The sequence below is a fragment of the Dermacentor silvarum genome, chromosome 3 (genome assembly GCF_013339745.2).
Source record: "Dermacentor silvarum isolate Dsil-2018 chromosome 3, BIME_Dsil_1.4, whole genome shotgun sequence".
Classification (NCBI taxonomy): domain Eukaryota; kingdom Metazoa; phylum Arthropoda; class Arachnida; order Ixodida; family Ixodidae; genus Dermacentor; species Dermacentor silvarum.
Window position 1 is genome coordinate 232,704,829 of NC_051156.1, and position 25,211 is coordinate 232,730,039.

General features: G+C 49.3%; 1 protein-coding gene across 2 annotated transcripts in view; it reads right to left on the minus strand.

Moving 5' to 3' along the window:
- The window catches only part of LOC119446866 (transcriptional adapter 2-alpha), a 96,651-nt gene that overhangs the window by 50,509 nt on the left and 20,931 nt on the right, over nt 1-25,211 (minus strand). Inside the window, exons 5-6 of one of the 2 annotated variants that reach the window (XM_037711442.2) lie at nt 13,456-13,617; nt 4,861-5,082 (exon numbers count right to left, since the gene is read on the minus strand). In XM_037711442.2, coding sequence (XP_037567370.1) covers nt 4,861-5,082; nt 13,456-13,617 — 384 coding nt within the window. The remainder of the gene's footprint in view (nt 1-4,860; nt 5,083-13,455; nt 13,618-25,211) is intronic. The other variant, XM_037711443.2, reaches the window with a different exon arrangement.

Here is a 25,211-nt window from a genome sequence, read left to right on the forward strand (position 1 = left end):
CGGTGCCTCATTTCAAACCTGTCTTGAACAGGTATACAAATCCTATTATGTCCGTCTCTAAGCAAGCATAACGTTGCAGTCACCGAGATGCACGTGTGCAAAAATAGTAACGCAATACGACCGTGTACATCAGCACGTACTACATACAAAGCTCGAACAAATACGATACTCACCGCGTAATCAGCGGGCCGCAACCGAAATGAAAGAGCAGCAGGCACTTTTCAACATTCGCCTCACATGCTACAATGAACAGCCGATGTAATTTCTTAAAATACATGATGAATGATTCTCGGTGGTGGAGTCACAGAGATATCTGGGAAGCTTGTGCGCAGTACTGAACGAGCGCGAACTGCGGTTACAGTGGCTGTACTGCGGTGGTGTGGTTGACCAGTTGACTACAACCAAGATGGTGGCAGTGCTACTTCCGGAAAACCGGCGCATGCGCAGATCGGTCTATTGGCGCTGATTAATTGGGCACGTTGGCGACTTAAGTTACGGCTCGATGCCGAATCAATGCAGATATATTTGCAGCAATCGTGCGACACCAGGGAAGCCAACAAATCATCTCGCATATAAAAGCGAGTGCACGGGTTGGCAACAAAGTTGCTCGCAACCACCATCTTTGTGACAGAGCGTACGGTGGTCTCTCGTTCCAGACGCGGGTCATAGACGCACATTGTTCTTTTTTTTTTAACACGAAAGTGTTTTATGCCGGGGTCCACCAAACTTCACTGACGTATTTCCGTCACGGAAATACGTCAGCTCACAATGTACACGAACATAATACAAAGAAAGAAAGCAGAAGAAAAAGTTCCACAAACATGCAAAATTTGGGAATCGAACCCACGACCGCTCGGTCCGCGACGATAGATCGCCGAGCGTTTAACCCATTGCGCCACAAACGCATTTGCAGAGAGCTACGCAGACGCGCCTTATATATCTAACACTCCTCCGTGTACCCGCGCTCTTGCTCGGGGCGGTGCCGCCGCCTACGAGCAGAAAAGAGAAGTACAGCATTATGACACTAACGCTATAGTGCCTAGAATATACTTACTAGTGTGCCGACCGCGGGCTTTCCGGTGGCACGGAGAATGATGCCTTCCGCCGGCGGCCATCAGACGGCGATAGCCGTACGGACCGTGCTATGCCGAGCGGCGTCTCTAGCCAACGCGCGCGTGTGCGACAGACGCCAATGGGCTGTCCCAGCCCGTTTCGTTCTGCGGAGCGTTGGTTGAGGTGCAAAACGTAATCGAAAGAATATGATTTCGTTGCACTTACAAACGATCGTATGCACAGTTATCATTATAACGCTACACGATACGGGGTGTTTCTGTGAGAAATACCAATAAATAAATACGTAGTCTCCGAAGAAGTGTAACTTTTTTCCACAGTAAACTATTATATGCGAGACATGTCCACAAATGCTAAATTCGCACCAAGTTGTATCTAATTACCATAAATTAAATTAATTACCATAAATGACGGTATTTAAACAGGGCACATTTTCATGGGCGACATGCCGTCGACTAATTTTGAAGGAGCGCTCAATGTAGCAATTACTAAAGTGTTTCTCACAAGCGACAGCTGCCAGAGTTATAGCCTTCGATCAGCCCTCTTATATTCTTCTCCCACTCGGCAAAACGTTCTGGCCAGTCAACAGGCGCGCTGAATAATCGGTATCCAGTTCTACAATATGGGACAAAACAGGGGCTGTCTTTACGCCTCGTTTTCTGCGACGACATCTCGGTTATGTCCGTGAACAGACACAAGTGCGAACCACTCGCACAGAAAAAAGTTGTCGCAGTTTCACCCGAAAGGCGAAGCATCAATTGCGATAGTACCTTAGTAGAGAGCTATACGGAGTAAGGATAGATAGTAGTTTTATCCGCAGTACAAACTTGGACATGCAGCAGCACCGGCAACACACAGCATTGTTGTCGACGCCGTCGGCGTTTTGCCCGCGTTCGCACAAAATGCGTGCGGCGTTGGTGATTGTTGGCGGAACCTCTGATATAAATAGGCACTTGGTGCCGCAGCTAAACGTCGCCTCCCGTCCCTGCCCCCCCCCCACGGCCTTTCGTGCGTCAGAAGAAGGCGCGTTTGCTCTACATATATGGTGATTGTAAAGGAGGAAAGAGACGCCTACTTCTGCAGCCCTTAAGCGAGCACGGCGCAGAACGCGCGTTTGTTCTCCGCCGTGCGTTCACTCCCCGTGAAAGCGCGCGTCCCTCGCGCCCTTTCACTCGCACATACAGCGTTCGGCGGCGCGCGGCGACGATTTCATCTCCATTGACGTCATACGGAACCTCACGGCGACGGCAACGGCGACGGCAACGGCGACGGCGACGCCGACGGCAGAAATCTGCTTTGGAGTGTCCATATAATTGCTATCGCAATAAAAGAAACCCAGCAATGACATGCGGAGGCACCACATGCTACTTGCTCGAAAGCTACAACGCGCCGCAACCGACTGCGCTTACGAACGCGCATCCGAAGTGCACCCGAAGCGCAAGTGACGCGTGATGCGCCGCTCGGTTAATTAGCACGGTCCCAAACAGTGTCGCCGTCTGGGGGCCTCCGGTGGAAGGCATCACCGGCGGTGCCAGCGTCTCCCATTGGAAACGCCCGGCGGTCGGCACACTAGTAAGTATATTCTAGGCACTATACTAACGCGCACCGACAGTGAACGCTTCGGTGGTCTCAGCACTACGACGCCTCGATGCCAGCATTCGAAAGGACGCTGGCATCAAGAAGCACTACCAACGCCACCTAGGTGGCGTTCACCGTACTCAGCACAGCGGAGCGTGGCCTCCGCAATTAGCTCTGAAAATGTTTCTGAAGTTGATCGCGGAGGCTGCAATTACGACGCGCTGTACGCGCTGATTTGACTCGGTGACGATTCAGTTACGTGCTTTGTCTTGCGCGTTGTATTAGTGTGTCAGTTACGTGCTTCGTCTTTCGCGTTGTGCTAGCGTGTGCAGCGTAGTGCAGCTTCCATATGCACGACGGTTGCTCATGGTCATCGACGTTGGTAGTCGTGATGGAGGAGACGTGCCACCAGGCGTCAGCGTGGGTGCATCAACGCCTAAGGGCGCTTTAGCCACAAAACACCAATAGACATTATATATCAATGTGCAATAAACATTACACTACTTCTGTGAAGACACGTTTCACTTTCGTGTTCTATACCGATTCCTATATAAGAGGGATCAACCACATTTTTTTTCTTTAGCTTGGAGCAACCCGGCACAAGACTAGCTTTAGACTTACACGGCGGTCGTGAAAGTGTCATGTCCAGGTTGAATGTACTTGCGCGGATGGCGGATGAATGAGGACAGGGGGGGACGTCTGCCATGACTCTCCAGATTTCAGAATGTTTGAAACGTGGCAAATCACGCCGAACCTGACAATGAAACGGCACGGATGACGCCTGCTCTTTTACCATCAGCGCCAGCTACGGACGGAGCAGTGTTCAAGTCACTTGATGTGTGGTCCTTTCATCTGTTGCGCAAACTGGCCTTACGATAGCCCAGCTGCCGTAAAGTTGGCATAACTCTTCTGTATTTTGGAGTAAAACTGGAAAGCAGAACAGTCTATGTAATATTGCCCTCAAAACACAGGTCCACTATTAAACTGAGAACCCCATTGGTATTCAGTACAACAGAATGTCACTAATTAATTAGCTTCAGAGAGGAAGAAAAGGCACTTTATTCTATTCAACCGGCATTCTACAGATAAAAAGTATTTTCCAGACTTTCACATACTAGAACTTAGCTGTAATCAGTGCTGGCATACTAATTTGGAGTTCCCTTTAATAAGAGTTCTGTACATCTGATAATAAGAGCATTGCATATCTTTTCTATGTACCTAATTTACTGACAGCTTGCCACATTATGCAATGCTAGGCAACCCCATCTGATTCAATATTTGGCTTTTTTAATGTGTGAGCATTCAAAAGCGTCAAAGCAGAAAAAGTGCATGTGTGTGAAGTGTGGGAAGTTGGTCATGTGGCAGAGGAGTGTGTGTATATATATGTACATGTATATATATAACATATCACGCCAACAAACAATGAAGCCAAGGGGAAAGCATCGGGGAAATTAACTGTGGTTGAAATTGAAATGTAGAAAATAGTAAAGAAAAGGGAAATTAAAGTGGACAAAAAGATAACTTGCCGCCGGCGGGAGCCGGACCCACAACTTCCACACTACGCATGCGTTGCACTACATATTGTGCGACAGCGATGGCTATCAATCCATGGCCATGGCTATCAGCGATGGCTATCAAACACCAACTTGGGTATTTATGTTTACTAGATCGATTCCTAGGAATGTTAGAGCCATGGTGGGCAGATGAGGAATATCCTTTTTTGCCCAATGGTGTCACGTAACACATGAACTTCGCAGGCACGTGGCTGAAAACCCTTGTAGGCTACCTGACGGCATCAAGGCTGGCAGATTCGAGACTTTCTATGAATGAGTGAGGGAAGAAGAGAAACCGAGAGCCTAGATTTTTCTTAATCGTGACCATATTGTTACGCGAAGGACGAGTCAATTAGACGAGCAACTATTTACAGAATATATTTACAGCAGTGGTTGCAGCACTGCAGCCAGTCAACGCAGCCAGCTGTGGAAGACGACGATGATGAACACGGGAGCAGTGGCACAAGCGCGTGCCAAGCGCGAGCACGAGCCACTTGCTTTACCGTGACGATGACAACACAGAAGACACCGACAGCCCGAGCGCATAAGGTGCTTCGCGAGCTCGCGCTTTACCGTGACGACGACGACAGGAGACGCTGACAGCCCGAGCGCATAAGATGCTTCGTACCTAAAAGAACCAAGAACTGGTCACACTCACTGTGCAGCCCCTCGCAGAGGAACTCGAAGTCATCCGGCGGGAGCAGCTGCATGAAGCGACCCAGCAGGGCGGTGGTGGTCTCCCCTAGTGTGGTGCTGTACCGGCGCCAGCTCTGGCGCGTCTTCTGGGGATGCACCAGGCCATGCTTCCGTACCAGCCACTTCCTTCTGGCCCGCTCCCGCAATCGGTCCTGGTAGATTGACACCATGGCCAGCTGGAGCTCTGCAATAGCAGAATAGCCTCCCATCTCAGAATCTCTTGGCCACCAGTCTTGCTGCTGCAGTGCATCATTGGTGCAGTGAGTGCAATACCATATGGATGCCACTGGCACTATTTCCACGCTATTGCCGAGCAACAAATGTCAGCATGAAGAGGAAGCCAGGTGGATGGGTCTGGAATACACAACTCTTTCCAAGACATGGAAACGAAAGGCCCTCCTGATGTCATAATTCTGACAGTGTGTACTCGTAGCTATTTATTCGATTACAATGAAACCCTGTTGATATGTTCCTCGCTGTTGCATTTTCCTAGCTGCTACGTCGCCTTTTCACAGTCCCGACCTAAAGCCCATTGACTTCTATGTATTATGTTGCCATCTGATACACCATTCTGCAACGTTCCCACATGTTATGTTGAGTTCAAATGCGGTAACACGTAAATTTAGCACTGCAAAGGCAAATTCGAAAGTACAAAATGCCACAAGTATGCAATCATCAGTCCTGATAGGCATGTCACGGTGTGGTTGTAGTTTTTAGTGGGTCCCTAATATCAGCTTTGCCGCAATATGACTGTGTTATGCGGTCCAGCATTTTAGGAGTAGAAAGGGCCTGCTCCATGGGCCCTGCAGCACCAAGAAGGGGAGTCGCAAGTTGCATGTTGTGCAGAGAATGCCTTCTCTGCTGGTGCACTTTGTGATTAACAGGATTCTGCAATACACATAAATGGTTATCTATCGTAGCTGAATGCTTGTTTCTAAAAATGAGGTACTCAGCTTTCAAAAAAATAGTTTTAGTTGTGATATGAACATGTTAAAGGGGCCCTGCAATGCTCTTTGAGCGTACTAAATAAATGATACTACACATACGAGAATGCTTCAGTGAACACCTGAGCCAAATATTACACAATTCAATGCAGTGGGGAACACACTAATTGGGCATGCTCTCCTACGGCTCCCTCAAACCCCCACCATTGAAACTGCACATGATGACGCCATGGCGCCCTCATACGACATTTGGCCATACATCCGGTATACGTCCGGTGGTCGCCGTCAGCTCAAGTTGTGCTGCCTCCTCCACAGTGCAAAATCATGGCATCACTGAAGTTTCGCTGACTGCTATCACAGTACACATCTGCACGTTACAGTGCACGTCTGCATATTAGAGTGTGTCTCTCGCTTTGTGTGTAAAAATTGTCACACGCAGGCTCACTAGAATGCAAGCAGACGTGGAGCATGAATGTGGCGATTGTCATTTTTGCAGCTGTGGAATTTGTGAGAGACGTGTTTCATCAGTCTTTTGCTTAAAATTAACGCGAAAGAGCAAGGTCGGTGTGCAGTTGTTGGCTGCAAAAGCAACGAATCTGGTAAAAATGCACTGCACTAGTTATTGCAAGACGATCAGCTTTGGCGAGCCTTGTTAGGTGGCAGCCTCTGAGTTTAGTTTAGCGTGTCATAGGCGGTAAAACAAGAAGTAGTGGCATCTACACGAAAATCTAAAACCAAATTTAAACTGAGAGCCCTTCAGCGGCCAGAGCGCTGCAGCCTCTATAGCCTCCACAGTGCACACCGCTGACGAAGGAGCGGGGGCACCGCGAAGGGGATGAAATGCGATCTTTTGAATGCCCCAAACTCTGCTTCTACTGAATGGCTCGAAGTACTTTAAACTCAGTTTCCAACGCAGCAGAAGAATTAGTAGTAATGTTATGCCAGCTTCTAGCATTGTAGCAGTTACTCTGCTCTATGCTTGTTTCCGGCAAGGAGAGTTGAGTAGTTATGTTACTCTTCCTGCCACAACGAACGCACGTGAAAGTGCATCCTCCATAACATTGTTCTTTTGCCTCCTGTAGCGCACGGTAAAGTCATGTCGCTACAGGAAGTGCCGGTTCCGCCGGGTGCCACTTGGGTCAACTTGAGAGAGATCAACTCATGTGTAGCACTGCCCTCATCCAAGCTGATCACAATTCCGTTGGCTAAAGTTCACAGCAGGATTCGAATGTGCGCTAGCTGTTACAGCCGCTTCGAACTGCATGTGCGTTGATAGCCATCTGTGGCAGCATGTACAACATTTGTACATTGGCCCTGTATGCTGCCATTGTTCGTACGTGTTCCGGCTGTCACTCACACAGACAGACTCGACCTCTCACACCTATGGCCCCACGTTTGGTGCCAAATATAGGGGCATTAATCAAGTTCGCGCATGCGGACTTGACCCTTCTCTAAATCGCACCGCACCAGCGAAGCGGCAGTCACTGGCTAGCACTTTCACAGCAGCTATAACAGTCAGAGCTGTGACCCCTAACCAGTGATTCGCAGTGAGTTGCAACCATGGCGGATTCAGGCCAGGGTGACAGGGCGAGTCTGTGACTTAAGGCATTTATTCACCTTAGTGTTACACCGACAATGGCAACAAAAGATGAATGAAACAAAACCACAGAGGCAGAGCATTCCGCACGACTGAGGTGAAAAACCACAAAATGGGGGAAACACACAAGAGGCTTTGTAATGGTTCAGCTCACCTAGCGTGGATCCGTGCTCAAGCCCTGGCATGCTCAGCCACTCCGAAAGGCCGGGCGCTGCAGGGGGACGGCATGCAGCGATCTCCGCGGAACGCCGCGGAGATCGCCGCAAGCTCCTCCTCGCATCTCCTCACAAGCTCGTCAGCCTAAAGACAAAAACGCATGGGGGGAACCACGCTTCTCCTGAACGGTGTAGAAGGAGTCTCTCCAGTTCGAAGAAAGGGGAAAGGAGAGTACGGGGTGTCTTGGCTGCAACATCGCAGCAAGGCTCAAAAGGCAGCGAGCGGCAAAAGGTGCCTTCTCCACGCTACTCTCCGCAAGCGCGCGCGTGATCATCACGTGATAACTGCGCACGGCCGCTCCGAACATATCAGGATGCATGTGCATTCCCACTACTTCCTGCTGCAAAATATTTCTAAAATTGTGTCTTTTCATGTCAAATGCTTTGCACAACATCTGCATAAGAAGTCTTGCAGGGCCCCTTTTACGAGCTAAGTGATATGGGAAGTCTCCTTTCGCTCACTTTCCACATTGCCAGCACTGTGCCACGTTTGCTAGTAGCAGGAGGAGGCGACTAGCCAGGTCTCTCACACGTGCACTTAATGATGATATGAGTCATGGTGATAAACAGACGCCTCCTTGACTGTGTAAACAATTTTTCCCAACTATGCATGTAGTGGAAGTATAGGAATGAGAAACGTGGTGTTCCACTACGAATTTTGTCCAGAGCACATAAAGCAAAATGAAATACCTTCAACTGGCTGCCCTTTCAGTGAGGCACAAAACGTCAAGGCACTTTCAGCAAAATATTTTAACAGTTGGGTGACAAATAAGCAAATGTAACAATAGCATAACTAAGTAGCCAGACCTTTACGTATGGCCAGAGCTTTATGAACCCATAAGCTGATTCTCGTTGATTCTCGCTGATTTTCCATGTACAGGCATTATCAGTTTCCTGCATGTTCAGAAAAACTGACTGTGGCAGTCAGAGAAACACTGAAGCCCTTAAATGACCCTGGAAGTAATATTATCAACACATTGCACACACATAACCACAGTCACGATGGATTACACAGCACTAAGGTTGTAAGAGCCACCTACTGTGAAGAGAAAATAGAACAAGTATGCGTACACCTTGATGATGGTTGAGCCAAATTAAATCTCGTTCCTGTTTGGATTCCCTGGCCCATGTTTCACTGATAAATGTTAGCAGCAAGTCATACCACTACACAGATAAAGGGTAAGAGTAGGGTTGAATAGCCTGGCAAGGAGCGAAGAATTCTTGATCAGCTTTCAGCCTCTAGAACCTGTGCAAGAATATGTTTATGTAGGCCAATTACTCACAAAGATCCCCAATCAAGAAAAAGAAATTTAAAGAATGAAAAAAATTATGCAAGTCCAAAGCACATCTTGAAATCTATGTGAAGCAAAGCTTTCATGAAACAGTTAATCAAGTGCTACAAATTTGTCTATTTCATTCATGCATCTTTCCCACTGAACGCAAGACATTTTGTAGGAGTCTTGCACCAGCCAAAATGAGTTAAATCTTCTAATACAACTATTCTAGGCAGCTACAAAATCTCTTTCTGTACACGTCTAGAAGACATCTTGCAAAAGACAGCTAGAAGACATTTTGTTGAAGTGTTTTCAGCTTACACTTTGCTAAGACTTATACAAAATGTTGTCTAAAGGTGGCTAGAAAATATACTGCGAGAACTTCTAGAAGGTATATAGCTGATCTGTAATCAGATATAAGTATAAAATAAGATATTTCAGTGCTTTCCTTAGCTTTATATGGATGTTACATATCTAGTGCCTGAAATGGCCACTCAGCCTAGACTTAAATAGCATGTGCATGCCCTTCCGTTCCTTCGGTTCGTCATTTTACTGTGCTGAAAGGTGGTAAAATGTGCACATCTCCGTTAGCAGCATATATATTGTTGTACTGTCTTTCTAGTGGTAGCGTCTATACGTATTTCACAAAGAAAAACACAAAGCAAATGTAAAGGAATACACAAAGTGTATGTGAACATATACATGACCAAAGGCCTTTACCAATGTACAGCCACACCCCTTTGTACAACTCTTCCTTGTGTCCGGTTAAGTAAATATCACCAGGCCAGCTACACGTTTACACGCTGTTGTTAATTTATGCTTTGCTTGTTGTTTACCATTTATTTATCAGTGCTTCATTGGTTTACTGGCAGGGTATTACTATCCTATAGCAATTGCCTACAACGCTCTCTGCTAGGTGGGAACGAAAATTGAAATTGTAAGGTTGCTACACACATTTTGCATAACGCTATATACCACTCTACCGTTGCTGTGCCGATCTCTGGCACCAGCCTGGTTGGCACATGCTAGATGAGCCCCCCCCCCCCCCCCCCGACTTATTTTCTAGTACTGACAGGAGAACTACATTACAATTGTATTTACCGATATACAAATGACCACACAAACATCAATGTCTCACTTTTGCAAGCATTTCGTTATTGCTGATTCTGTCTACAAAAATTCTTTAAAATTTAAATACATTCTCAGATCTTACACCCCACAACCACCATCTGATTATGAGGCACACTGTAGTGGGGAACTCCGGTTTGATTTCGACCATCTGGGGTTCTTTAACGTACACCCAATGGACGGCACATGGGCATTTTTTCATTTCGCCCTTAACTAAATCCTGCGAACTCGTGCTTAGCAGCGCAATTGCAAAGCCACTCAGCAACCACGGCGGGTGTTCAAAATTCCTTTAGATAATGTTTGATTGTAAGAAATTTTATTTCCGCTGTGTCCTTGTATTTAGCCGCTCCGACTACATTGCTCTGTGGTATCAACAAAATACCCAATGCCACTTCGGCTGAGCACTACATTAAAATACTTCAAGACACTTTTTGAGCCAGCGCTCCTTGCTTTTAAAGCCATGACTGACTGTAGGCCTACGCAATGCCAGAGCGGCTGACGCTGAGGAGAACGACGGAGAGTCTAGTGTTGCTAGTGGCGGAATGCGGCATTCGATGGCTAGCTTAATGAGGCTAGGGCCACTAGGGCACCCAACAACCCCGTCAGTGTAAGGAGCAGCTCTGCGGTTAACAAAATAGCGCATGTACAGTGTAGACCGTTTATAACGTTAAGTCGCCGGAGTCGCGAATATCTGCACTATAAGCGGTACCGCACTATAAGCGGTACCGCACTATAACCAAAGCAACAATTTTCAAGGCCCGCACATATGCAAAACATGTGCACCGAGCCGCCACACGTATGCGACAGTCAAGGAATGCGGCTAGAACATTTGCATTCAATTTACCAGTCGAATCTCGTCAAACCAAACCAAATCACGCAGCGGCGCCTCCGACCGGCATTGCTCCGGCACCGCCATAGAGTAAAAGCTTAGGAGAGACCCCTCAATGTCGCGCACGAACAAAACAAATAAAAAGAAAGGGAAAAAAATGCGGCAGAGATTTCACCCTTTCTCAAATGGCAAGGTCGCCGATCTGCGTTGCGCCGGAACATGCGTGTACGTGCTGACGTCTCAGCCACGCTACCGTAGCCACGCGTAGAAAATGGCAGTGAACCCTTCTTTCTCCTTTACAGTCACGTGTTGACCTTGCACGCTGCGGCTACTGCGCAGAGGGAAGCAGCGGCGCTGTCCCAGGCCGGCCAATGAAACTGCCCCACGCCGGCAAACGCTCGCTTCCCGATAACGGCAGAAAACGAAACTTCAGGGAGCTGGCGCCAGACCGGCTGGAGCGGCGGCGGGCGCGCATGGTGACAGTCGAAAGTGAGGGAGCTACGAGGGAGGGCGAGGGGAGCCACCGAAGCGGCGGAGTTGCCGAGGTGAAATCCGCTTCCCTGCCGCCCTCCTCCCTCACATTCCACGGTCTCCTCGTGCACCCTTCGCCGTGCCGTGCCGGCGCCGCCCGCTCCCTGAAGTTTCGTTTTTGCCGCTATCATGAAGCGAGTGTTGGCAGTTTCGTAGCCCTCGCTAGCTATGCAAGGGTCACGGACTATACGCGCCGTGATATTTCACGACTCGCACTGAAGATTCTGGTTTCAGCCTCACTGGCTGTTCGTTCGCACCACATGCCCTTCTCCTCCACTTCGTCTCTTTCTTCCTCGAGCAGTCCTTGTGGCGCCCGTTTGAGGGGAGCGTTCGCCGTCTCCGCTGACTTCCGCACTCCCAGGCAGCCGCACTGTAACCGGTATTTCGTTTCCCGCAACTGCACTATAAGCGATACGTGTATACATGGAGTGCTATGGGAAAATTAACGGGAGTCTGAAAAGACCGCACCATATCCGGTCCTGCACTATAAGCGGTTACGTTATAAGTGGTCTATACTGTATAGGATTTCCCTACTACTTTCTTAACAATTTTTTGAGCGATGAACTTCCAGCTGGATTGGATTGGGCTGGATTCTTTTTGCCAATGTGGCCTGGCAAAGCGCTGGACGTGGATAGAGACGGGACACAACTGCAACTTCCGGGAGATTTTTCTGTCAACCGTACAACCGGAAGAAACGGTCCAAAATTCGGGAGTCTCCCGGGTAATCCGGGAGACTTGGCAGGTATGCTAGCATACTTGCAAGTTGTTGAACACAGCCTGTTTGTGGCCTGATGACTACTTGCAGCCTTTCGATGCAGGTAATGTATGTGGCTGCAATGCCTTTGGCACTTTGCTGTTGTTAGGACACTTGGCACTTACAGCAGTACGTGACAAATTGCACCAAAAAGCTCATGCTCGTGTGTCCCCCCCTGCAGCAGTGCTCATAGAGCATTGCAAGTTTTCGTGTTCAAGAGGAAGGAATTGCACCTTGGCTGCGGGAGGTGGTTCGCTTGGAACACTTTACCACAGCGGTGGTGAAATGGTAGAGCTTCCACCTCCTAAGCGGGAGGTCCTGGGTTCAAATTCCACTGTCGCCGATAACCCACCTTGTTTTTTTTAATGGGTAGAGATATACCACGATCAGGCGCTCGGTTGTTTAAATGGCTTCTCATCTAAAAAGGGAGCCCTATACAGACTTGCAAAGGTCTCTGGGCACCCCTTGTACCACCACAGCTTTGGTGAAATAGTCAAGCATCTGCCGATGCTGTGGGAGGCAGATGAGCCGTCAGGTACCTACTGATAAAATTGGTACAAGCACGCTCCCGGCCCAGTACTCGGCAACTACGGGATTTCCAGATGCTTGGAAGGACACCCACCTGATGGGAAGTTGGCAGCATGGGACCGCTAGACACCTTTTTTTTCTGCGCTCCCCAGATTTTGAGGGTACTGGCTCTTTTTCCAAGTGATCACCCCTGAAAAAAGCCGAGCGCCAGACCAAGGTATGCTTGCACCCATTTTGAACGAACCAGTGGGTGCCCGGTGGCTGTAGGAATCGAACTCATGAGCTCCTGGTGATGAGGCTGGCACTCTACCACTAAGCCACGGCTACGGTTGCAATTCAAGGATGCAATTCATGTAAATGATATTATGTCACTACACATAACGAGGTTTGTGACATGGAGATGATGGAAGCAATGATGGCACATGAGCTATTCGATGGTTAAGTTTATCAGTGATTTGACAATATATTCATTTGAAAGTGGAACAGAAATACATTCAACCATTCGGCATTCAACTCGGTATTCAACTTGAACTCAAATATTTGCACAGTCTTACTTTTCATGGTCGCCCTGTATTTATACGGCAACTCAGTTGTGTTGGAGTGGTAAGTGTCATGAAAAGTAAAAATCATCAGACACCTGGGAGCTACAAAGGAAACCCTGTGTTCACTATTGCAGCCTGCAATGGGTGTTGGCCACAGCTGTATAAGCAGGTAACCTGTAAGACATGAGAACACACATCAGACAACATACTCTCACCTTTATCCAGGTTGTCTTCACACTGGCTGAAATCCAGGTCAGCCACATCCATTTCCGCAAAGTTGTCGAACTCATAAGCAAAGTCACCCCTGGCTGCCATGTAACCAGCCATGTCAACGTGCTGCTGGGAGCAGAGTACAGGCCGCGGTGGGTCCCCCGACACTGCATCATGGCAAACACAACCACTGTGTTGTGTGTCTCAAAATGTGGGTGGCTCTTCTCTGACTCTCCATGGGAAGAGCACCTATAGACTAGTGCCCTAAACCTAAACTCTCAGTTCCACAAAAACTGATTATTTCCGGTTCAGCTATGGAGTTAAAAAAATGGTTCAAACCGGTTTATGACCATTTGCATAACCTAAGTATACTTACAGCAAAACACCATAAATTTATTTTCTACTAAAGCTTGATGGTGCTCCAAGCTGCATCAGAAGACTTTCTTTTCTTAACTCTTTACCTACCGCGCCCATTGGGCATCGTTAGTCCGCTATCGATTATTTGAAATGCTGATTTCGAGACCTTCTGCGCCGCTCATGGTCACACTGCACCATCGGACATGAAGGAGGAGAACAATATTTTTGTTTCCTAAGCAGTCTGCTTTTTTCCCACTTGGCAATGATTTTTGAACACGCTACAAAGTTTCGCAATTGTCAAAGTTGAAAGCGAAAATGGCTGCCTCCAAAAGCAGCGCACGCACCTTGAAAGATGGCGGATTTCGTGATTCCACTGCGTCTGCGGCTGATTTTATCGACGGGTCGAGTAGCAGCGAGTCTGAGGATACTTCCTTTTCGTTGGACTTTAACTCTGAGAGCTACAACGACACTAGCTAGTGAAACTGCTCCTTGAACTTGAGGATACGCCCCCAGTTCGCCCTCCCCTACCATCTGAAGCTATTCAGTACCAGCCTGCCAAGATGGAGACTTATAAAAATTGCAAGAAATGCTACGACAGGAAAACTGAGCAGAAAACAAGAGTTGACTGCAAGACATACAACGTTCCGCTATGTTTTACATCAAGGAACTGCTTCGCCGCATGGCACGCCGAAATGTAGTCCTTGCAGTTACATTTTTGAAGTGGGAGACCTCTTAAATGAAAATTTTTGATTTTTTGTGAGACAGTGCTAATTAGACAACAATACATTTTGTAGCACAGCCATACTGGAGCAGATGAGTGCAAGTTCCAACTCAAGCCCTGTCATGCACAAAGCAAACTGCATTCGCACTACAGTTGAATGTAGCTGCAGTCTGCTACGTAGCGTAGATACCGCGGCAGCCGCGGGGTGCCCCAACAAGTCCGCTGGCTGAGCCACTGTGCGTCGCAGGCGCCAAAATCAGAAGTAGTGGTGTCTATACAGGAACATCTAAAATCAAATTTGAACTGCGCGCCACGACGACATTTAGTAGGCGGAGCACTGTGGGCACATCCCGCTCCGCCGTCACTTTCGCAATGGAAGACACTGAAGGAGGAGCGGAAGCACCTTGAAGGGGATGTTTGATAGCCAATAACTCCGCTTCTGCTTAATGCATTTCTCGACTTCGATAAGAAGTGGTTCAGGGCCCCTTTAAGGTTTTATACTGAAAGCAGCACCCATCGTGGAGATAGGCAAGTACATTCTGTGTAATTCAATACAACATCCCTCATCAATTGCTCCATGTTAAACAAGGGAGATGTGTATCTGCACAAGTATAGCACAAACAATAACTGGAACACTGCCAGACAGCTTAGGAATGTTGTTTTCTTCTTGGCCGGCACAGCGTTAGTATGGTACGACAACCACACGGGCATGCTAACTACATGAATACGTTTCGTTGAGGAGATTAAGAAGTGTTTCGGCGACTCGGACGCAAAGAAGAAATGTGTAGAATTCACATTAGCCCAGAAGCTCAGGTACCCGGCGAAACTTGCACTACCTATATAGAAGAAATGCTGAAGCTGTGCGGAGCGTCGACCTTCAAGTGACAGGGGAAGATAAAGTGGGGCATGTCTTAAAAGGAGTAGCAGAAGACGTCTACAACTTCCTCATTGGTAAAAAGAACTTGAACACCGTATCATAACTGATACGGCACTGCTGTACGTTCGAGGCACTGAAGACTCGCCGAATTACACCAAAGTTTGGACAGCTGGCCAACGTAATGACCGCAGCAAGTGTTGACACGAGTCCTCCGCACCCAGACCTTTCGTCCTCCATCCGCCAGATAGTCCGCGAAAAGCTCCAGCGGCATGACAAACAGGCACGTTATGCGGTGCCACGCTGCAGCTCTTCCATTTTCCCGAGACACTCTTTGGGAACCCCCTTCGGCTACTTGGAACCAGTCAGTGAACGTCGCAGATTTTAACGGCTCCAGAGACAAACCGCATTACGATACGACAAAACCACCACGCATGATTCACCCCCTCAACGTTTTGACCAACGCCTACACAACTTTCGTCCATGAAGACTTACCGCTACCTACAACTTTCAAAGAGCCTCGTTACCCTCAACCGATGTCTTCGGCAGAATACTTCAATCCGCATCCTGAAGTTCGCCCTTTGCCAGTGTGTTACTTCTGCGGCATGCCTGGCCACATAGCTAGGTACTGTAGCCGACACCGAGCATCGAACTATGGACCGTCAGCGCCGAATATGCAGTCTAGCGGTCGTACACTGCACACTCAGTGGCCAGGAGAGTCCACTTCAGGAAGCCACTTCCGAGAGGACCAACGCACCGCCCAGGAGACCTACTTTGGAGAAGAAAGAACCTGGAACCGCTCCCCTGCCTCCGACCGTACTCTGATGCCACCACCAGCCTTCCGAGCTTCCCAATCACCATCCCCTCGGCCGCGATTCACGTCACCATCGCCTCGGTGCCGTTTCGTGTCACCCCCGCCGGGAAACTAGCCAGCGCGGCCGATGGAGGTGAGGTCGCTGGAAAATGTGTGCTGCCAACTCAACTGCCTTCAACTATTTTCATGCTTAAGAATTTAAGGTTCATGTACTGATTGATGGGGTCTCTACAATGGCTTTAATCGACACGGGAGCAACTGTCTCAGTCATGAGTGTGGGGTTTAAAGACCTTCTGGGACGCAAGGTTGTGTTTCGTTGGGAGTTTTCGTGGAGTCTGTGGTGAATCATTATACCCGGTAGGTGTGAGTAATGTAGATGTGTCTTTGGGTGGGAGAGTTTTTAATGCAGAGTTTACTGTTCTTCCTCGCTTCTCGCGTGACGTGATTCTGGGGATTGACTTTTTGCAATTGTGTGGTGCCAATGTTGACTGCCGGATGGGAGAACTCAGTGTCGGCACCAGTCTTTCGCCTGGTCTCTTTGAAGGTGCAGTTTCCCCGGAGAGTGTGTTTTGCTTGTCTGATGATACCGTTGTTCCCGCCTTATTCCCGATGCGTGTTTCCATTGCCCGTTCATCTCCAACTCGTTTCTCGTTCGATGCTGCAGTGAAACCTGCACATCAGAACTGTCGAAAAACGTGTTGGTTCCGCACTGCGTGGTCTTAGTGACCAATGGATGCGCGGGGCTGTGGGCGCTAAACTGTTCCACTGAAGCGGCCGTGCTACCTCAAGGCCTAAAGCTTGCCATGTTTCAGGAAGACACACCCATATCGGTGGCAGTAGTTACAGAGCTACCCAATGGAGGAGCAACCAGTGTCTCGTGGCCCGGGAGCACGAAGATACTTTCCATGATTCATAAATCACTCAGTGATCATGAGCGTTGATTGCCCTGCTTACAAAACACTCCTCGGTATTCGACTTTGCGCAGCACGACGGAACTCGTCACCGCATCAACACAGGAGCCGCCCAGCCAATCCGACAAAAACCCTATCGTGTGTCCCCGGCAGACCGCAAGATAATCAGTGATCAAGTCCAAGAAACGCTATGCAAAGGCGTCATCCGAGAATCATTTAGTCCTTGCGCTGCCCCCGTGATATAGGTGAAGAAGAATGACGGTATTTGGCAGTTCTGCATTGATTATCGTCGCCTAAACGCCGTTACTAAGAAAGACGTATATCCACTCCCACGAATTGACGACGCCATCAACCGACTCTTTGCAGCATCATACTTTTCCTCAGTTAATTTACGGTCAGGTTACTGGCAAATTCCTATGCACAAGGACGACAGAGAAAAGACAGCATTTGTAACCATTTGAGTTTAACGTGATTGCTTTCGGGTTGTGTAACGCGCCCGCAACGAGGTTCATGGACACGATATTACGTGGCTTTAAATGGCAAGTTTGCATGTGCTACTTAGACGACGTTGTGATCTTCAGGCGAACGTTTAGTGAGCACAACAAACGTTTGGACTTGGTATTGAACTGCTTGGAGAAAGCGGGCTCGTGCTCAATTAAAAAAAAATGACGTTTTGGGGAACGACAAACGCTTGTGCTAGAACATCTGGTCGCTAAAGAAGGCATCTTTAGGCTGCGGCAGTAGAAGCATTTAAAGTACCCGACTGTCAAAAAGTTTAGAAGTCTCTTGGGCTTGTGCTCCTACTTTCGCCGATTCATTCCCAGGTTTTCTGACATGGCTCATCCTTTTACCCGCCTTCTCCAAAAAGGCGTGCCTTTTGAGTGGACTGCAGATTGTGACTCGTCGTTTCGCCAGCTGAAGTTCCTGTTGACGTCCCAACCAATTCTTCGCAACTTCGAACCTTCATCACCAACCGAGATTCACATCGATGCCAGTGGCGTAGGCATCAGTGCTGTGCTAGTTTAGCATATTGGCGAGAGCGAGCACGTGATCTTGTACGCTAGCCGGTCCTTGAGCCTCTCCGAGCGCAACTACACAGTGACCGAACAAGAGTGTCTGGCAGCTATCTTCGCATTGGAACGGTTTCGTTCGTATCTTTACGGGCACCCCTTCACTGTGGTAACAGATCATCATTCGTTATGCTGGCTCGTGAATCTGCGGGATTCCTCAGGCCAATTAGCGTGCTAGGCCCTCCGTCTACAGGAATACGATTTCGTTATTTGCTTTAAGGAGGGATATGGGGATTAAAGCTATCCTAGCCTATTTTTGAACCAAACTTGAGCATGCTTGTTTAGTTTCTTCTCCTGATTATAAAAATGCTGTTATTTTTTCTGTACATTCATATTGCATTACATAATTAAGAAAATAATGTCTTCTGTTCTTACTGCAATAGACAAGTAACAGTCACACGAAAATATACAAATGACATATGGATCAATAGCAGAAAGCACAAGACTCGCAACATAGGAAGCACTTTTATGATTGGGTCAATATTTCTTACTTTACAGTACACTGAACTTCATTGTTTTGAACATGGCCATGCATTTGGTCCCACAAAAGATCAATTTTAAAAACTTAAAACACAAAACCTTGAAAATTACTTCCAATGTTGTGTGCTCCAAACATCTAGCTTCATGCTGCAAAAAGAATTATTATTCTATCTGTGATAGTTACTGATATATCACAGTAAATGTATTTCTGGGTGTGCAAAATTAGTATTTCGCGAAAATGAAGAAAACAAACTAATCTCCCACACTATAGTTTTAAAACTAATATATTGTTATGTAAAACGGCACAAGGCGGGACTATTTACACTGTATTTACAGTATAAGAGAGACACAGTAGCCAAGATGGTGGACAGCCACCAGCACCAGAGAGAACCGTCTTCTTCGTCGTCTACCCCAGGATGAATGTCTCTCGCGTAGCATTACCCCCGGCGGTGCAAGCGCCGTCTCGGCGCACTTCACACATTGTCGTTAGGAGGAAGGCGGTAGGCTTTCAGTCTGCTAACGTGAACTATGTCACTGGGAGCGATCGCCGGCGGTAAAGTCGGAGAGACGGGAACAATCTCGTAGGTGACGTCCGTGACCTGGCGGACGATTCGGTAAGGACCCGTGTATCGAGATAGCAACTTTTCGGATAAGCCAACACGGCGGAATGGACACCACAGGAGAACTAAGGCACCGGGTGAGAAGCGAACGTCGCGATGCTGGCTGTCATAGAGGCGCTTCTGGGTCGCTTGCGAGGCCAACAGCCTCGAGCGGGCGATCTGACGAGCGTGATCGGCACGAGCGATGGCATCACGTGCATATTCGCTAGGCGGCGCGGCAGCAGCCAGTAGTATGGTGTCCATCGGTAACGTTGGTTCACGGCCAAAGAGCATATAAAAGGGTGAATAACCGGCGGTATCGTGACGCGAGGAATTGTACACGAAAGTCACGTAAGGTAACGCCAGGTCCCAGTCACGGTGGTCAGATGAAACATACATTGAGAGCATGTCCGTGAGGGTGCGATTTAGTCTCTCGGTGAGGCCATTTGTTTGGGGATGGTAGGCAGTGGTCAACTTGTGCTGCGTTGAGGAGGAGCGCAAGAGATCGTCGATTACTCGTGATAAGAATGCGCGGCCTCGATCTGTGAGCAATTGGCTAGGGGCGCATGGTGCAGAATAACATCGTGGAGCAAGAAATCGGCAACGTCAGTAGCAGTGCTGGTGGGGAGCGCTCGAGTGATTGCATACCTGGTCACATATTCGATAGCAACGGCGACCCACTTGTTGCCGGATCGTGACTCAGGAAAAGGACCGAGAAGGTCCAAACCAACCCACTGCCGAGGGTGCGGCAGGACGTTTCCGACGTTGGCATTTGTCGCAGGAGGTCACGTAACGTCGAACAGACCGGGCGAGACCGCGCCAAAAGAAGCGGCGCCGGACACGATCGTACGTGCGGGACACACCAAGGTGACCAGCAGTTGGTTCGTCGTGAAGCTCACGCAGTACCGTTGAACGCAGCTGTTTAGGCACAACGAGAAGCAGCTCAGGGCCATCTGATTGGAAGTTACGACGGTAAAGTGTGCCATTCACGAGGGCGAACATGCGCAGTGAGGCGTCGTTAGGTGCGGATTCCAGCCGATCAATGAGCGATCGCAAAGCATCATCACGGCGTTGTTCGTCACCAATCTGGAGAAACTGAGACATAGACGTAACGCAGGGGTTAGGTTCGATGTCCAGTCCCTCTGGTTGGTCAACAGGGTAGCGGGACAAGCAGTCCGCGTCCAAATGGAGGCGGCCAGACTTGTAGGTAACTGAGTAAGAGTACTCCTGAAGGCGCAGCGCCCAACGACCAAGTCGTCCAGTAGGGTCCTTCAGTGAAGAAAGCCAACAGAGAGCGTGATGATCGGTGACAACACGGAAAGGGCGGCCATACAAGTAAGGACGGAATTTCGAAACCGCCCAGACAAGGGCAAGACATTCCCGTTCCGTAATAGAGTAATTGCGTTCAGATTTCGATAGGAGACGACTTGCGCACGCAATAACACGGTCAACGCCTTGTTGGTTTTGGGCTAAAACTGCACCGATGCCGTGACCACTAGCATCTGTGCGCACTTCCATGGGAGCAGCTGGGTCAAAATGGGCAAGAATAGGTGGAGTCGTTAGGGCGGCGATGAGCTCAGAGAAGGCGTCAGCTTGTAGAGGACCCCAACAAAACGGGACGTCTTGTTTGAGTAGGTCAGTGAGTGGACGTGCGAGCGCCGCAAAGTTTTTCACAAAACGGCGAAAGTAGGAACAAAGCCCCACGAAGCTACGAACGTCATGGACAGACCGTGGAACGGGGAAGTTCGTGACAGCGCGTATCTTTGCTGGGTCCGGTCGGACACCGGAAGCGTCAACAAGGTGGCCCAGGACAGTAATTTGACGAAGGGCGAAGTGGCACTTCGAGGAATTTAGCTGGAGGCCAGCTCGTCGGAAGATTGCTAGAATGGTCGAAAGCCGCTCAAGGTGTGTTGCGAAAGTGGGGGAGAAAATTATCACGTCGTCCAGGTAACATAAACACGTCGACCATTTAAATCCTTGAAGCAGTGTGTCCATCATTCTCTCAAACGTGGCTGGTGCGTTGCAGAGACCGAAAGGCATGACCTTGAATTGGTAAAGGCCGTCAGGGGTCACGAAGGCGGTCTTCTCGCGATCCAGGTCGTCTACAGCAATTTGCCAGTAGCCAGATCGAAGGTCCAGGGATGAAAAGAAGGTGGCACCATGGAGGCAGTCGAGGGCGTCGTCAATACGTGGAAGAGGGTACACGTCCTTCTTGGTGATTTTGTTGAGGTGCCGATAATCAATGCAGAAACGCCAGGAACCGTCTTTCTTCTTTACTAATACGACGGGAGAGGCCCAAGGACTAGAAGATGGTTCGATGATGTCCTTCGCAAGCATTTTAGCCACTTCTTTTTGAATCACTTCGCGCTCTGATGCGGACACACGGTAAGGTCGACGGCGAATGGGCAAAGAGTTGCCAGTGTTGATACGGTGGGCGACAATCTTAGTCTGGCTCAGGGGTCGATCACGAATGTCGAAAATGTCGTTGTATGAGGCCAAAACCCGGCAAAGAGCGTCGGCCTGGTTAGGCGAAAGGTCTGATCCAATCATGTTGCGAAAAATGCTGTCGTCGGAACTTGGTGACGGGGAAACTGCAGCTTCCGCAGGTGCAGTTATGGCGACAACCTCGACATCATAGTCTGTTATTGCGGTGAGGTGGGCAAGCGACATCTTGTGGGGCAACACTTGGGGGGGTCAGACCAAAGTTTAGTAGCGGGAGAAACACACAGTTATCAACTAATGTGGCGATGGTATGTGGCACAGTAACATTGCGCGTCAGGTGGACGTCTGTAATCGGAGAGACGATATAGTCGCCGTCAGGAACGGGAGGGGTCGATGACAAACACACGTACGTGACGGCTCGCGGTGGTAGGCGAACAAAATTGGTGGGGCTTAAGCGGCTGACGGGCGTATCGCAGGCATCTGATACAAGAGGAAGATCGAGGCAGAGCGTTTCAGAAGAACAATCAATTAAGGCTGAGTGTGCCGAAAGGAAGTCAAGGCCAAGGATAAGGTCATGGGGGCAGTGAGCAAGGACGGCAAAAAGGACAACAGTGTGACGACCGGCAATGCTGACACGGGCGGTGCACATTCCGATCACTTGAACAGCACCACCATCGGCAACACGTATTGTCTGTGTCGTAGACGGCGTCATAATCTTCTGCAGGCGGCGGCGTAAAGGGGCGCTCATAATAGACAAGTGTGCGCCAGTGTCGATGAGGGCGGTCACAGGAACATTGTCGACTTTTACTTCAAGAAGGCTATGGTGAGTGGGGAGCGTCAGTAGAGGATTTGCAGGGGACGATGGCATTGCAGCTTCACCTCCATAAGCTGCACTATCTAGTTTTCCTGTGGCGATCGTCCAGAGAAGGACGGCGACGAAAAGCGGCGAGGCTGCGGAGAGCGGGATTGGCGGCGTTGCGGCGACGGGGAGCGGGAGAAGCGGCGAACAGGAGCAGTGGAGTCAGATGGAAGAGGCTCGTGGGAGGACGACGAGTAGTAAGTAGGGGAACCAGCGGCTGGACGTCTGAAAGGAGTAGGGTACATGGAGGTCTGGCGAGATACGTAGGTCCAACGGCGACGGCAATAACGAGCAATGTGCCCGGCCTGATGGCAGGAGAAGCAGATGGGCTGATCGTCGGGCGTTCTCCATTCCGCAGGATTGCGGAAGGAGCCGGGAGACGTGTAGGAGCGTCGAGTGGGTCCAGAGGAATAAGGCCGAGCGTCAGGACGAGTCAGTGGGCACGCTGATGGAAGGCCAAGATTAGCAAACTCCTGCCTGACGACAGCTTGGATGAGGGACACCGATGGCTGCGATGGGTCACTGGCGTGGGTTGTAAACACGGGGGGTTGAATAAGTGCAGGACAGGCGGCTTCAATCTCGCGACGAACAATGCGAGTAACGTGGTCACAGGTGGGCGGCAGGCGAACGGCATCACACGATGAAGTTGCAGCCGTATTGGGCAGCCGGGTGAATTTCTGGGTAATACGGCGGCTCTTCGCGTGTTCAAACCGCCGGCACTCTTTGATGATTGTGTCGACGGTATCAACGTTGGTATAGACGAGCAGGTTAAAAGCATCGTCGGCGATACCTTTGAGCACATGAGAAACCCTCTCGGACTCAGACATGTGCTCGTCAACCTGGCGGCAAAGAGCAATAACGTCCTGAATGTACGAGACGTATGACTCGGAGGATGTTTATGCACGAGTTGCAAGTTCATTCCGCGCAGCAAGCTGCCGACCAGTGCTGTCACCGAAAAGGTCACGAATCTTCTCTTTGAAAGAGTCCCAGCTGGTAATTTCCGTCTCGTGCGTCTCGAACCACACCCGCGGTGGGCCATCGAGGTAAAAAAGCACATTGGCGAGCATAAGGGTCGGGTCCCACCTGTAGCCGGCGCTGATCCGTTCGTAAAGGTTGAGCCATTTGTCGACGTCAACCCCATCCTGGCCGGAAAATACGCCAGGATCACGAGCAGGAGGCAGAACGATGTAGGTCGGAGCGACGGGAGGGGCAGGGGTTGAAGACGATGTGCCCGCACCGACTGACATGGTCACAAGCGTGATGAGGCGGCCGTTGCGAAGCTCCGTGATCGAAACAGGGAACTACCCAGCACTTCCACCAAAAAGATGTTACGTAAAACGGCACAAGGCGGGACTATTTACACTGTATTTACAGTATAAGAGAGACACAGTAGCCAAGATGGTGGACAGCCACCAGCACCAGAGAGAACCGTCTTCTTCGTCGTCTACCCCAGGATGAATGTCTCTCGCGTAGCAATATTATGGTTTAAATATTGACATATGAGATAATAAACTTGGTAGATCAAGAGAATAATAGATGCAGAATCCGAAAATGCAATTTTACAAAGCTTGATTTTTTTGGTAATTTTTAGGCCTAAAGACCCATGCCCCCGGTGACATGCTGACACTGATTGTCTCTCTCGGATGCCACTTCCGACAACCGTATGCGGAGCGGACAACTTTGACCAATACATCACTTTTGTGTCCCCGGAATTTCCGCATATGGGTACCGTCATATCCGAGCAGCACAAGGACGAGAGCTTACAACCGTTTTTCGCGGCAGCACAGGAGTCACCTGCAGGCAGTCGTTATCGCCTACGTGACGGCAGCACTCTGTATAAGAAGAGCTACTCGACCACCAGTGCGCGCTACCTTTTAGTTGTCCCCAAGAGCCTTCGCACCCAAGTATTATACGCCATGCACGATGATCCAACTTCCAGTCATCTTGGTTCCACACGTATGCTCTACCGGGCTCAAGAACGTTTTTATTGGCCTAAGATGCCGAAGGATATCGAACGGTACGTTGCCAGCTGCTCTCAATGCCAGCGTTACAAGTGTCCTCCACAAGCGCCCCACGGCCTGCTTCAACCAGTCCCCCTTTCTAGCATTTGAGCAAGTTGGTATAGATCTTCTGGGCCCTTTCCCGCGATCCTTCAAGGGCAATCGTTGGGTTATCGTTTGCGTAGATCACCTTACCCGCTATTGTGAGACCGCCGCGTTGCCATCGGCCCCAGCTACAGAAGTTTCTATCTTCTTGCTGGCTCACTTTATACTCCGCCATGGACCTCGTCGCATAGTAATCAGCGATCGTGGGCGACAATTTACCGCAGACGTAGTTGAAGAAACCCTTCGTTTGTGTTCATGTAGCTTCCACCATTCTGTGCCCTACCATCCACTAACTAATGGCCTGGTCGAACGCACAAACAGAACGCTTGCCAACATGCTGTTCATGTACGTCGATTCGGCACACAAGAATTGGGACAGTATCTTGCCTTTCATTACCTATGCCTTCAACATCGCGAGACACAAGACTACTGGTTACTCGCCATTTTTCCTACTTTATGCTAGTCCGCCGCGCTACACCCTCGACACCACATTTCCCTACTTCGCTCATGACAACGAATCAATGGATGAG